This window comes from Diospyros lotus, chromosome 8 (genome assembly GCF_014633365.1).
Source record: "Diospyros lotus cultivar Yz01 chromosome 8, ASM1463336v1, whole genome shotgun sequence".
NCBI lineage: Eukaryota > Viridiplantae > Streptophyta > Magnoliopsida > Ericales > Ebenaceae > Diospyros > Diospyros lotus.
The window spans coordinates 14,510,614-14,526,623 of record NC_068345.1 but is presented as its reverse complement, the minus strand read 5'-3'; the positions used below and the strand labels follow the sequence as shown (position 1 = coordinate 14,526,623).

General features: G+C 36.1%; 1 protein-coding gene across 3 annotated transcripts; it reads right to left on the bottom strand.

Annotated features, from left to right (window-relative positions):
• Positions 1-605: 605 nt before the first annotated feature.
• Positions 606-15,514, bottom strand: LOC127807978 (transcription factor bHLH81-like). 3 transcript variants are annotated; one of them, XM_052346263.1, is made up of 6 exons: positions 14,931-15,514; positions 14,081-14,224; positions 13,884-13,949; positions 1,418-1,486; positions 987-1,044; positions 606-881 (listed from the first exon to the last, which is right to left on the bottom strand). In XM_052346263.1, exons 1-5 carry the CDS (start codon positions 15,384-15,386, stop codon positions 997-999), a joined length of 783 nt encoding a protein of 260 aa, XP_052202223.1. In that variant the 5' UTR covers positions 15,387-15,514; the 3' UTR covers positions 606-881; positions 987-996. The 3 variants fall into 3 exon arrangements, with proteins under 3 accessions (XP_052202223.1, XP_052202222.1, XP_052202224.1); XM_052346262.1 differs by lacking the exon at positions 987-1,044; XM_052346264.1 differs by lacking the exons at positions 606-881; positions 987-1,044 and having other exon boundaries at positions 1,418-1,526.
• Positions 15,515-16,010: the final 496 nt, after the last annotated feature.

The following is a 16,010-nucleotide window of genomic DNA, read 5'->3' as shown; positions in this document are numbered from 1 at the left end:
CATAATGGTGAGGTTATAAAGACTACACTGCAAACTCGTCTTTCCATGTCAAGACCTGTATTGCTTTTGAGCGAAACCATATACAACAGTGACTAAACAGCCCACCAAACATGCAGTTCATGATCCATGACATGCACTTACATAAACTAATAAATACAGCAGCAAAGAAGCATCTCGAATGAAAATTTAATGGACGTTTTCTCCACAATGGCCGACTGATACTTGTCGTTTTCCATGCAGCCAAACAGTAAAAATCCTATTCATATCAGAAAATGCAACAAGACATGGTACAAAATACCACATACGCACTACAACAGATCTCATTCATAATTGTTAGCAAAGATAAAAATCATTCCTTTGTGATTGTAAGATCCCGGGATGCAGCAATGCAATTGTAGAGACAATTTCTTTGCAAGTCAAAAAAGTTAGAGATGCCCTTCTAAACATTCCTAATTGCTCCGAACTGAGCATGTCGACCAACCTCTGTTTACCCAAAATCTTTCTCCTTATATTTTACATAAAACAAGCTAATTTAAACTACAGATCAAATGTTACAAAGAGAATAAATCTATGATAAGAATGCAAGAATCGGGAAATCCATCCACTGAAAATGATATGAAATGATTTTATTTACCGAATAGCTCTTCATGCAAACAGCAAGCTTTATGGCACTCAAATTTCCAAACACACAATTGTGGGCATGGAAAATAAATATTTCTACCTAAAAGGAGCCAGGAAGTAGTCTGCCAAGAAACATTACAGTGTACAACATTTTCCAACTACAGCCATGCCAATGAGCTTCAGATATATATTTCTCTGTTGAAGGTGATGATACTCTTGGCCATGGTGCTACAGTCACATGCTCGCATGCCAGCTGATATCTACAAATACAGAAGAATTCAACAAAAATAAAGATAAATACCATATTTGTAAGGAAAATCTACTAGACAGGCAACCATTATTGCGTATGGCATACTCCGGAGTACCTTCTCCCAGTTAATCTTTATTTATGCATTTGCAGTTCTTTTGATGCTCCATGAGTTCCTGCCATATTTCGATTTTTCACTTTGTGAGGACCTCCTTTGATCACGCAGATAAAACATAGAGCTGGTCCACTCATATCCACATCTCAGCAATACTCAAAACTTATTTATTTATGTCCAAATTTGCCATTGCTGCCTCAAATTCAACCAATAGAGGATACAGTTTACATTGCCAGAAATCTCTACACTCCTATTACCAGTACCCTTGCCATCAAAGCTTGCTCAAAATGGAACACTAAACGAAAAAGGGAAAAAAAAAAAAGAAACATATTTTTTCATGGCAATGATTGTTATAAAAGGACACCTCCCCCGACCCTGCATCGATGTCTTAACAGTACACAGCAAAATTAAAGGTTGCTTAGTGCAGAATATACCTGAATCTGTCTCTGCAGGAACTTGACATACTCTACCGCCTCATCCAGCATATCAGCTGTATTAGTTTGCTACATGTAGCGGCAATAGAATTGCAGTTATAAGAGATCACTGAGCATATGCCATGAAATATTGTAAGCTAAAGCTGGTTAAAGAGATAGTGTCATAATCAATTTTGAATTTAATTTGCTCATTCCTTTGCAGAAATACATGAAAAATATTTTTTAAGTTCAAAACCAGATAGATACTATGACCTTGCATGAAGTAACCCAAACAGCAATTCTCACTAAATAAAGAAATTTGCAAAAAAAAGAAAGCGCTCTTAGAAGAAGCATATTGTAAGTGAAAGACAGAAGTATGAAAAATCCATAATTGTGGCAACTTATGCTACACCTCCCTCTAGTCTCCAACAACATTAACTTCTAAAGAAAAACATTCTGCATCCCACAACAAAAACTTACCCATCGAAAGGAGAACTATAATGACATAAAAAAAAAACAATCACAAGCCTTAATCCCATGAAGTGGGATCGGTTAAAGAATTTTGAACACTCTTCATCATTTCTATTCATCATGGTATCCTCTATAAAGCCATTATATCTCATGTTATGTTTAAGGCTTCCCCACCAAATCTTTTGTCATTCTCTACTCATTTTGCTACAAACTACTTCTATTCCATCCACGCCTCACAGGTGTGCCTATTGATCTTTTTCTCACATGCTAAACCATCTTAATCACACCTCAATAGGCATCACTCTAACCTTATATATACGATCTCATTTCTATTTTTGTCCTGTCTTGTATGGTTGCACATCCTCATCTTAGTTCTGCTCATTTTCCACATTTTAGTACTGTACTGCCCAAGATTTTAAACCATATAACAAAGATAGTCTTATAACTTTTTGATAAAACTTTCTCTTTAGTTTTAAAGGAATTATATGATCACATAAAATATTGGTTGCACTTCTCCACTTTAACTTTGAGTAGCATTCTCGATAATCTTTCATTTTGAACAATTAGTCTAACATATCAAAATTGATATTTTCTAAGAATAATTTGATCTTCAAGTCTCACCATGGCATTATCCACATTTCTATTTTTATTAAATTTAAATTCCATATATTTGGATTTCAAGTTGCTCAAGTTGAATAACACCACAAACCCCACATCAAATGGAAATTGGTTTTCAAGAATAGGGAACCCAAGATGGTTATATATAAATTCACCTCTAAGTACAAGGTAATAGAGTAACACACCTTAATAGCTAGGGTTATTTAGAGAGAATGTAACTAGGTTATTGGCTCGTCTGAGTTGAGAGAGGATTTATAATTTCTTTGTTCAAAAATTGTATCTATGGTAATTAATAAATTATATTTTTGGAGGATCATGAACATAGGTTTGTTGATAGACTAAATCACATTAAGTCCTTTTGTTCTTTTTTCTTTTTTCTTTTTTCTATGGGTGTAATTTCTCTTTAATTTTGTGTCTCCCTAAATCAAAATAGGTAGTATAGCATTTTTGAATTTTCTCAACAATTGGTACAATAATTATTAGTTAGTCTTTTGGGATTGGGTAGTTTTCCAAGGGAGGAAGATACATTCTACACACACACACACACACAGAAATTCTATGGATGCAATTTTCTTTTTCTTTTTTCTATGTGCATAATCACATTAAGTCCTTATGTTCTTTTTCTTTTTTCTATGGGTGTAATTTCTCTTCAATTTTGTGTCTCCCTAAATCAAAACAGGTAGTATAGCGTTCTTGAATTTTCTCAACAATTGGTATGATAATTATTAGTTAGTCTTTTGGGATTGGGTACTTTTTCGAAAGGAAGAGAAATTATATACACAAAGAGAGAGAGAGAGAGGGGGGGGGGGGGGGGGGGGGGGGGAAAGGAGAGAGAGTTGTTGTAGGTTGTTCAAGGAGTTGGTGTCACGAACCATGCAAGCTCTTCAGAAAGTGACGAGGGAGAGATCAATTTGAAGTTGCTGGTGATAAGTACAAGTATGGAAGAGAGAGATAGCTGTTGTAGGGGTTGTTCAAGGAGTTGGTGTCATGAATCATGCAAGCCCTTCAAACAGTGATAACTGATAAGGGAGAGATCAATTCAAAGTGTTGAAGTTTCTGGCGACAAGTACAAGTATGGTAAAGAGACTCCCAAAGGGGAATCAAGGAAGAATAACCAATTTGACCATGTTGAAAACTTCAAGTTCAAGTTGTCAAGAGTAATTTGAGGATGAGAATGTAGAACCAGATGACGAAGACAAGCAGATCAAGGTAAATGGGGCATAACAGATTAATCATAGTGTTTTGTGAGATTCTATGTATTTGGAGGTTTGTATCAAGGGAAAAATTGTTGAATCACTCATCAAATCCCAGATCAGATGGGACTGTGTTTTCAAGTACCCAAAATCCCAAATCAGGTAGGGACAGAAAATCCAAGAGGGTTGTTATCCATAAATAGACCTCTTGACATGAGATAATTGAGTAACACAATGACATAGTCAGGGTTATTAGGGAGGATGTAACTGAGTTATCGTGGTGGTGTGAGTTGAAAGAGTGTAACACTTTTTTCATTCAAACGCTATAATTTTGATTATTGGTGGATTATCTCTTTTAGGGATCATGTACACATCTATTGCTAGACCAATCACACTGAATCTTTGCTTTCTTTTCTTGTTATGGTAGGGGTTCAATTTCTCTTTGATTTGATTTGCATGTCTTTCTATATCTCAATAGGGGGGAGTTCTCAACAAAACTTCTATGTGATAAAAATAGTGAAATACAGAAACATTTTCATAGAGAGTTCAACATTAAATTACTCTAAATATTCATTCACATAAGCACAAGCTCAAGAAAAAGCAGCTGATATTGCTTTATAAGGCTCTAGACAGCTACAAAAATGATCTAGTATTCCTGAACACTGTAAGTGCTAAGTACCCCCTAAAACGAATCAATAAAATTGTTATAATTAAAGTTAGGCATTCACATTAGTAAAGAAAAGGAAGAAATAATGAAACTTTTACTTGATATGATACACAAGCAAACAGCCTAGCTGATAGTTTACTTATTTGAAGCACATTGATGGTTGCCACAAACCTTAGGTATAATACCCATAAATGGCATTATATAAGTAGATAACTTCTTTTTTTTGCTTGGAAGACTAACTCCAAAAACTAAACTGTGAGAAATTCTAGAAGTCAGAAGCCATCAGATAAAGCAAGTGCTCAGCTCAGGCATGAATTCCACTGAAAACTTTATCAAGTTTTGAAGCTATGACTTGCTAGTAAGTCATAAATGAACAAAATAAAAATAAAAATCCTAATACAATATTTGCATAGTAAGCCAAAATTAGTGAGTAAACATAATCAAAAACCACAATAAGGAAAAACCAGCTAAACCAAGCCAAGGCTTCTCAATTAATTTACTATTTAACAATTCTAATGGAACACAAAAATGTGTATATGTCATGTTTTTGTTACAATGTATTCCATCAATGTTCCATAGTGGGATAAAGGTTGGATATGTTGTTGTATTCCATCAATGTTCCAATGTAGAATTTCATTTCTCCTATCTTAGTCTTTAGAAACCATTATGATTCTCTCATATATTGAGTAAATATAACAATGTTCTCACTGTTGTGGATACAAAATGAACAGCTCTAACTACTAGGGACTTTTTCTTTTACTTAGTTGACAATGACGTGCAAGATTATTAAATTGGATGTCTTCACATTCGCTTGGCAACCAAAATGTTAGGCATAAGATTATTTAAATCGATCAGGCCCTATGAATAATAGGTCTTTTTTTTATTTTTTGCAAACCATGAATAATATGTCTTTGATACATAAGGAAGTTGATATAAAGAGTTAGATCTCAGGTTATCTCACCATGTGTACCTCATACTACAAAGGAGACAAAGTTGTAGAGAAGGAGCAGAAGAGTATTCTTTGCATCTATTCTCTTGTGATGATGGTGGTCAAAAGAATAACATTACATGGTTATCCCTTCTTACATCCAAATGCTATCAATATGTTTCTCCATTGAGATCCAACTCTCTTTTGTTGTTCTCCTTTCACCAACACACACAGCCTAAATCTCACTAAGTGGGGTCAATTACATAAATTTATCTCATTGATGGTTTGGGTTCTCTTCTCCACAAACACAAATAAACCAATTTAAGTAGCCACATGTCCAAGCCTAGTAAATTTATTGGCTGGTACTTTATCTAGTCAATATTGAAGGTTTTGATTGAATTGACTCTTTGCACAGAACTTGTATTATTGAGAATATAAATATTAATATTAAAATAAGATTATATCTCTTTCCTATAACATAAACTATGGATTAGTAGTTAATTATATTAGAACTTGCAGACATATATGTCAAACCTCATAACCATAATCACAAGCCCTAATCCCACTAGGTGGGTTGATTACAAAAGTTAAATAGTGGCATGTATTAAGCCTAGTTATGCAGTAAAATCTAGCCTCACAAGAAGGATCTGTTGAAAATAAAAATAATGATACAAAAATAAAGTTACTCCCCTCTCTAATAGCTTAAGCTTTTAGATGAATTTATGATCAATAATTGAAAACATATGCTTAAATTTTTTTATCTTTCCTGTTTTCTCCTACAATTGCAAAATTGATAATTATTTCCTTTGGAAAATACATCAGACTCGAAACTTACAATTGAAAGCAAGAAAAGTTAATTGAACAATTCCAGCATTCTTCCTCATCTATTCATGGGCATATTTGGCCACTCCATAAGGAAGTAATTATATATTTAGTTGGAGAAAATTCAAAGACATATAGATTACAACCTAATGGCATCAAAATTTATCATTGGGAGAACACCATTAGCATCAATGGCAATGATGTCAGTCCATGCTGGGGATGCAAATGCACCTTCAAGAAAATGAGTTGGACCATTGGGAAAACAGAAACAGAATCAATGCCAAGTAGGATGGCGAGTTGATAATGCTCCTCCTGTTAGCCTGCAAAGGGAATGAAAAAACTACCCCAGCCCCTGGATGTTTTTGGGATGGGTTCGCCTCTGATGTCTACGTACGTTAGAATGGTTGTATTTAAGGACGTAATTGATTATCAATATGATTATGATATCAGTCTTTTATACTCAGAGTCTAACATGGCAAAGTTGAAATCCTCACTTGACATTGTGAGATATCTTCCCTAATTTTTTGAGAAAATCCAGTTGTTGTGGGAGGTATTTTTCATCATTCTTGGCGTGTTGATAGGGTTGATGATGGCTATTCTGTCCATATCTCTGGGGATAGCTTCGAAAAGCCTTACCTTAATAGGAGCAGTATGGGGTGGCATCACACATGGAGGCAAAGGGTAGCATGGCTTTGGCTTGTCCAATATGGAAGTGTCACAACCCCAAGGATCCCCGAGACTATAATTGTCATTATAATAGTAGTTAGCTTACATGCATTACTATATTTCATTCTAGGTTGCGGAGAATAGTTGTGCTTCTCAATTAGATAGGTTGGAACAGCCTATAAATAGGCTAAGGTAGTTAGAGAATGTATGTTTGAATTGATAATTGAATTCAGTCATTTCCCTCTTTTCAATTTTCTCTTAATTTTCCCCCTGATCCCTCTCTTGATCCCTCTGATTTCTCTCTAATCTCTCCATTTCTCTATTCTGTCAGCAACTCTCCCTCATTTCAGTCTATCATCTCCCCCATTTATGACCAATTCTCCCTCCAATCCTTGTGTTTTTGGTCCTAATTACCTCAGATTCTTCTGATTTCCAATCCAAACCCTAGGCTAAACCCTAAGTACATGACAGGAAGGTATTACAACACATATATCAATATGCAGTTGATAACTGCATTAGGGGTTCTCCACCCATGTTTGAGTAATCATTAGTGGTGAGGAGTTGAATAGTCCATATAGATATTGCACCACATGTTAGTATGGAGTAGATATTGGATTAGGAGTCTTACACTCCCCATGTCTGAGTAACAGTAGGTTGTGGGGAGTCGAATAGCCTATACACACAATTAACAGGGGCTTTAGAACACATGTTTGAGCAGAGGAAGGTGAAAAGTTATGGCCACAACCATCATGCACACATCTTTGGGGATCGTGTGAATGTAACATTCGAGCACGATAGTCAAAAAGCCATATAAATAGGGTAATTTCTAACCAGAGGCCTATTTGAATTCTTGTCATTCTACGAGAATGCATCATCAAGTTTCTTGAAGCTTGCCTAGCCCTTCTCCACCAAGAAACACTATCTAGTTTGAGCTTTTCTCAGCAATGGTGATCACTTGAGATACATTTCCTTATCTGTGATCTCATTTCCCACTTCTCCACTTTTGATCCTCGATTACCCACGAGAAATTAGGCGATAATTTTCAATTCATGGGTCCCATTACAATGTGTAGTTTGGGGGACACAAGTTTTGCCGCCTTGGTAGGTCGCCGAGGATGATAACCTTGGGGTCATTAGGTTGCCAAGGATGACATAGGGTTTAGCATTCAGGCTTCAAAAGCCATCATTTTTTGAGATTCAGCAGGTGTGAGGTGTGGCTCAAGGTCACCACATCCTAACCTTGCAGCCCCCAAGCCTCTAGGGAACCTTAACCTTGGCACTTTGGAGTTGCTTTGAGTCTCTAAACCTTCCAAACTGTAAGTTCCTCTAGCATTACAAGCTATTATGTGTCTTGCTTCGTGTGGTTTCTCATGTTAATTATTGCTTCATTGAGCAAATCAATATTCTTTTATTGAGAACGCGAGCCCTAACCCTACCCAGGGTTCAAGTCATCAAAAAGACCAAAAGAAATTCATAGGCACATTTGGTAGGCCAAGTTCAACCCTAAAGAGACTGCTTGCTTTCAGACTATGGCTCTTTGTGTGTCTACAAGGCACCTTTGAGTTCAGTTTAGATTGCCACCTTGGCACTAAGTGATGACACTGTTACACTATCTTGGGGTCATCCTAACTCAAGCCACTCCTTTGCTTAAAGGTACCTAATTGAATTCCTCCTGTTGTATCATTAGGCAAGCATGGATTCAGTGACTTTCTAGCAACCTTTTCAAGATAGCCAAGGAGTCCTTGAGGTGAGTTTCATTTGTGTCTTGGAACCAACTTTCTAATAAGCTGTTTTTCAATGCATTAAGGGCGCAAAAAGAGATATTGATTCTTTTCATCCTCAACTAAAATCGAAGGTATGTGAGATACCAATGGCTAGTGGACTGGTCCCCAAAAGCACCCAAGAATGCACTTGTCTCATGTGAAAAAGGAAGTGGCCAAGCTAAAACAAAAAAATTGATTGCCAATATATGCAAAATATTAGCCTACAACAACAATCACAGGACTTAGTCCCATTAGGTAGAGTCAACTATATAAATTCTAAACTTTTGGTAATCTCTATCAATGGTCATATCTTTTGTAAGGTCATTATATCCTATAGCACATTTAAGGGTTTTCCATCAAGTTTTTTTTTTTTTTTTTTTTCTTTTTGCTGTTTCTCTTCCTCTTTTACTATAAACTTCTTCCATTTATCCACTCGCTTCATAGGTGCTTTTATTGGTGGTCTTTTCACATATCCAAACTGTCTTATGCATTTTATCTTCTCATCTCCACTAGGCATTGTTGAGCCAAGTTGCATAAACTAGGCATGATAATTCTACAAGTCTATTTTTGATGATGAACAAACCCTTGTAAGTGAAGGATGAATGATTTTTTCTTAAGAAAAATGAACTTTAAACTCTCTGAAGGCTTTTAGTACAACAAGCATTAGTTGCCTAAGGAATCACTTGAAGCAAACAGGTGACCCATTAGTTGGTTGACCAAGCATCGGGAGCTGATCAACCACCAGTAGGTGCTCTAAACAAGTTAAGCCGACTGACCAGAGACCAAGTGATGATTTTTGGATTCTCATCAAACGAAATATCAGCCAGTGTAAGCCACTGAAGAAGCACTGAAGTTCAATACCCTATACAAAATAAAGCAAAAAATTCAATCGAAGCGTCAGCTGCCTGAAGATTCATCAGGCAACGTAATTTGAATTCCTAAGTTGTTCAATCACTACATCAGCCAACTGATTGTTCTTCAGTTGATGACCTTTGGATTATAGAATTTTCAGCCTACACTTTGGGACAAGTTCAGCCAAAGCATCATTTGCTATTGAGGTGCTTGAAGGGCACCAGGCAATGGCAACAACCACCTAATTTGGTCATTAGTCACTCTGCTAGAATGAAAATTCAAATTGGCTTCAAGCCACCTACCACTTGAAATGTATTAAATGCAAGGTCATATAAGCATTGGGCAGGTCAGAACACGTGAAATTTAAATTCTCATATAAATAGGCAAGCATTGAAGAAGAAAAGAAGAATGGTAGTGCATTGAATTAATAATCTCCCTTAGCCCATTCAAAAACATGGGCATTTATTGTGAAGAAATTTGCCAAGAGAAAGGTAAAAGTGTTAAGTCAGTCAAAATATTCATGTGTTAGATAACTCCTCAAATTCAAATCTAATTGAGATGGAATGTTTTAGATAAAAACCCAATCTGACTGTGCATATGGGACAAGGATAGGTATTAGAAACCTAATCTAATTAGAGTTATCATCTATAAATCGGTAACTCAAGGTCAGTTGTTGATTGTCCGCACTAGTAATTTATGAGATGAGGTAGCCAGCTTAATGTAGCTATTCATCCTTCGAGAAAAGGAGCATTTCACAAACAGATAAACAGAGTTAGGAGTGTGAATAACTACTTATCTAGATTAGAGAGGACTATGGGGGTTTTTTAGTTTTATCCTTGTAAAATTGTGTCTGGGGAGGGTTTTCTAGTTTTATTGTGCAAATTACATTTTAGTGGATTATCCCCTTGTAGTGGGACCATGGGCATTGAGACCAAAGTACGTTAAATTTTTGTATTGCTATTTTTCTCTTGATTTTTGTGCTTAGTATGTGCAATCCAATCCTAACAGATTGCTTGTACTCAGAGAGTCAGAACATAACAAATCAATTTTGAGGGAATGCTTGAAAATCATTTGAAAAAAAATTTAAGGCTCAATTTACCCCCTCTCGCATCATAACGGACCAACAAGTGTCACCCTTACTTTATTTCATATAATTTTGTTTTTTCCTATATAGATGCATATCAGCCACAATATTCTCATCTCAATTATATATATGTTTGTGCAAAATATTAGAGTAATTGAGATGTTAATTGCAAATGTGCAACCATCCAAAAAGAAGACAAAGCCAATAATAAGATTGCTCATGATAAGGCTAGAACAACACCAATGTGCAAGATAAGTTTAAGTTAATTTAGACAAATGAGAAAAAGTTCAATAAGCACATTTATGAGCGAAGTGGATGGATCAGATGAATTTTGAAGCAAAACAGACAAAGGAAAAAAAAAAGGGGAAAGTCTTAAGCATTAAATGGGATATAATGGCCAAAGATATTGGTGAAATAGAATCTATAGCAGACCTCACTTAGAGGGATTGAGGCTTGTTCTTGTTATCTTGTACTTTTAATATTGAAATACTAATTGGTTATTGATAAACTGATTTGAAATATATTAAGTTTCTTCCTTTCACATTTCCAATTTATTATATGCTTCTTATGACATGGTTGTGTTGTTTTCAAATAGAGTAAATTCTAATAACCACTCCGAATGTTGCCTTAATTGTAGAGTAGAAACAACCCCACACTTTTTGAAAGTGGCAATGACCTTCATTGCTGTTAAAAAATTGAGTAAAATGGCCATTTTTCCCATAATCTCTCTCCCCCCCCCCCCCCCCCCCCCCCAATTTAATTATAAAATTATATTATAATTATAGAAATATATTTTAATTTCAAAAGTTATATTTTTAAATTTTTATAATAAACTATATTTTCTAACTTTTAACTACATATATATATATATATTATTCAATAGAATTATATTTAGAAAACCTAATTCTAAACTAAAGCATTGAAAATATTTTTAATTACAGAAAATATGTTAATTATAGAAAATACATTCAAAAGGGGATCTGGATTGGTCTCTCTCTCTCTCTCTCTCTCTATATATATATATATATATTGGGTTCTTAGCAAACCAAAAGTGGGTTTGGAATCCATCTTGGAATAAAAAATTGATAAATCAAACTTGTTTCTCGTTGATCTTGGAATCCATCTTTGTTGTTAGATTAGGTTGTTGATTAATCAATTGACTTGTGGACAAGTTTCAGACACCTAATTTGCACAAAGCGAGAAAGACAAATAGAGAAGGGGAACAAAACCAATTAAATGATTCTCAACAGCAAAGGGGTCTTGGGTATCCGGATTAAATAATGAGGGATAAAGTTAAAGATGTAATAAGATAATGATGGACTAAATAATACAGTACCACATTTGATAAAGAATGTATTACTTGAAGTTATAATTATTCCATATTTGGTTTTGTCAAAATGTAAATGAGGTATTACTGGTCATTGATCGTCAAATGACCAATTTGCCCATTGATTACAAAAATAAGGTTTAAAAAATCTAATTTTGAACAAAAAATATTAAAATATACTTTTAAATAGCAAATTATATATTTTATCTTTGAAATATTTTCTAATCTTTAGGTTTTCTAATATTTGTACATGAACTAATATATATATATATATATATATTCAATTAAAACATTATATATAGATAATAGATACAGATATAGCCCAACGAGGTTGATCAGACTGACTTCAGTGGCGGCAGATATACATATACCAAACAAAAGCAAAATTGGATGGAGCAAAAATATTGGATCAAGAATTGGAAATGGAATCAAGCTGCAAATGCAGCAAAAAGTAAGAAGATTCTGTAAATTGGATGAAGTAGAATCAGGAATTCAAAATCAGAATCGGACAACTCACGACTGGAAATTGAATTTGAAGATTAGAAGAAGTCTGTGGCAGTGTACAATGGTAGTGGCAGAGTAAGAAGAAGAAGGAGAAAAAAAAGAAGACTGAAATGAAGTTGCCGGCAACTGAAATTGAAAATGAAGAAGAATGGTAGACGAAGAAGAAAGTGAAAGGCCTGCAATTGATGGTGAATAAAGAAGGTTGAAATTGGAGAACAAGATGCAGCAACAGTGAGAGAGTGGTCGTCGCTGGAGGTGGCTGACATCGACGCCAACACCGTCAATGGCTGTGGTCGTCAATCTGGAAATCTAGAAATGGTGAGGTTGAGGGACAGGGAGGCGATGGACTGTTTGAGGAGAAAGAAATGTGGCTGGGGCATTTTATAGTTTAGGAGTAACATAGTCTAATGAGTGCAAAATGTTAATCCCCACCATGATCTATACCAGGTGGGGGGAGGTATTGTTTTATCCCCTGGGATAATATAATCCTTGGATTATTTTGCCCTTCCAATTGGTGAAAACCAAACAAGGTATTAACTCCAATTGAGGTAATACCTTGTTTCCATCAGCGTTACCAAACGACCTGAAACTGTTTAAATTCAATTTAAAAATGAACCCCATAGCTAGGGTTATTGTATCAAATTCAATGTCAACCAAACCGCGCGCGGGCGCACGCGAGAGAGAGAGAGAGACCTACATTGGCCATGGAAAAACCCTCGATAGACAAATTGAAAAAGAGATGAGGAAGGGAGCAGATAGAGAGAACAAGAGAGGAGCAAGAGGGTATTTTGAAAATCTTAAAAATTTTAACTGAGGGTTAAGAAATGACATGGACTTAGTGCATCAAAGTTTGTAATGTTAAGCGAGGTCATTGCTATTTTCAGAACCTTAGAGGTATTGCCTACGTTTACGACAAATCTTACGGACGTTGAGTTCATTTTTCCCTTTGCAGATAAGTTGTCAAAACATAATTGTCAGACAACCTTAAGCCAATAGATGAGTGCATAGTGTAATGTACTTCCTAAGTTATTTAGCAGAATAAATAAATAAACAATATAAACAGATTCAGTTCAATGCTAAGAACATTCTTGAAAGAAAAATTCAGCAACATGCACTCTTAAACAAATTCTGAGAGTCCCCCTATCTCTCCAACTCCAACACCAACAACTAGACCTCAAAAATATCTATCAACTTAAAATAACCAAGGTCCTTTGTTTGAGTTCGGTTACCTTCATTCAACTAGACCTTGAATAATAACCTCCACTATTGATATAAAACCAAAAACATAGCAAGAAAACAAATAGCAGCATACAATTTATGGGCTGAAAGCCGACTCAAATTTTCTAATACTAATTGCCCTTCAATTGTCATATGATGGCATTAACTTGCAGTATTTATGGTGTATGTCACAAATTCCTCTTTCCAATTTTCTTGATGATCCAAAGTAATTGACATCATGTAAATTAGGCATGCTATTGACTATTTGGCATCAAGGTCATTTATCTTCGGTTTCTTATGTGATATTGGAATGCCAACAAACTTTAGGTGTAAATCTTATATGCAACAAATCTCACAATTGAAACTCTTAAATACCTTGTCCATATTGGGCACAAGCTCCTGAAGCTTTCTTATACGGTCACTAATTTTAGTTCTGCGAACCTAAAAGAAAAAAAAAAAAAAAAGCTTTAGGCCAAAATGAGATCAATCAAATAATGATCAATTCATAGAGTACATTTTCCACCAATAAATTTGAAGAGAGAAAGAAAAACAATTTTAGCAATAACTCTTACCCTTTCAGCTATACTGCGGGGATGGGTAGCACATCCACGCTTTGCCCGAACTCTACAAGGAACTGAATCCTCCAAAAGCTTCTCCATATCCGAATCCAGCAAACCACTCATCCCTCCTCGTAGTTGGGCACTTTGCTCTCCCCTCTAACCTCTCAAACATGATTATATATGAGCATATCTCAACCCATTAAACTCATGTCATCATCTTGCAAAATATAAGGGTCATTTCTACCTAAAGGAAGTAAAATAACTAAAAGGATGCACAATATACATACGGTAATGCTAATTTATACACGGAGTTTGTACATTCAAAAAATTAGTAGTACATTTACATGGAAATAGTGACATTTTTTTCACAAAACTATCAGTTAATTTTAGAAAATTATAAACACTTCTGCTATGTAAATTTGTTTATAATTTTCGAAAATTAATTGATAATTTTGTGAAGAAATATTTATACTTTCTTGAGGGTACAAACTCCATGTACAAATGTCATTACCGATGTATACATGGGCAATAATCCTATATATGCACAACCAAAAAAGCCTCCAAATTCTCCAGAAAATCCAGAAGCACATAAACAGATTTGCTCATTCTCCAATTGACCCAACTAAATAATCCAAACATCAGTTAATTAAGCCTAGCCTACGCATTGGCACTTCATCTGTGAAATTAATAATGCTATTATCTTTATTTATTTATCAAAATGGACAAGACAAACATTAAGAAGACTCTAGGGAAAGCTTCAGGCAAAATACTGCAATTGTGTATTGGAAATGAAGACACGTATCATTTTACAAAAGGGAGTAAAATTCCCAAGACAAGTTTGAAGTTGAGGTTCAGTGCTAACCCATTGCGATGAGAACTTTGCAGATAGGCGTTGTGAATCGACCTCTCTCGGCCGCTTACTGGAGGGAGAGGCATCGACAGAAGACGAAAGATACTCGTAATTGGGAGACACATCAAAGCCGGAGAAGAAGCCCTCGGATCCAGAAGAACTGATCTGCGCCAGAAACTCCGCAGGAGAGCTGTTGTGGCGGAGGAACCCCATCTCCGAGGAGGCGGCGACGCCACCGGCGTCAAACACCGCCGGGTCGGGGGAGGCGGGGAAGTCGACGGCGCCGGAGCTCCGGGCGCTAGGTGCGGTAGAACTGGCCGGAGGGATATGAGCAAGGGACTGAGTCGGCTTGAGTGGATCGCCGTCCTCGTCGGACTCGAGTAGAGCTTCCAACCACGTCGCCGGAGCCGAGCGGAAGCGGGCAAGTCCTCTACTCAGGTCGCCGCCGCCTCCGCCGCTTGGCTGCATTTGTTTCTTCTCTCCGCTTTCACAGTTTCAGGTGGTTTGGTGTTGGTTCCACTGAACAGTGGACTCTCTCTCTCTCTCTCTCTAAGAGGACTAGACAGTTCTGAATTCTTTTCTTTTTCTCCAAAGTCCACGCCATTGATTTTATATCTTTTATATCTCCATCATGTATCTATAATTTGTTTTATTGCCTTCGTTTATCATGCTTCTCTACCGTTCATCTCTTAGGCCTTGTTTGGCGCTCTCAAAATTCCTAATCCAACTCTAGTATTCTAATGGGATTTTTTTTAAATTAATATTATTATTTTTCATCTTCAATTAGCCCTAGAATATAAATTTGAATTCTTCTACAGAGCCAGACAAATTGATAGAGAAGCTTACCAAATGGGAGTAAAAATACCAAAATGTCCGCGTGCCACTTTGTAAATTTATAAAGTAGACTACTGTTCTGCTTTCTCATCTTCTTTCCTATAATCGTCAATGCCACAACCACCTCGTCCCTGTCTCATTGCCTTGTTGTCGTCGCCTCGCCAATTGTCACTGCATCCTCGGTAGAGGGGAGATGCAACGACAGTTGATGAGGTAAGGTGACAATAGCAAAGTGAAGACAATGGTGGTTGCATCGAC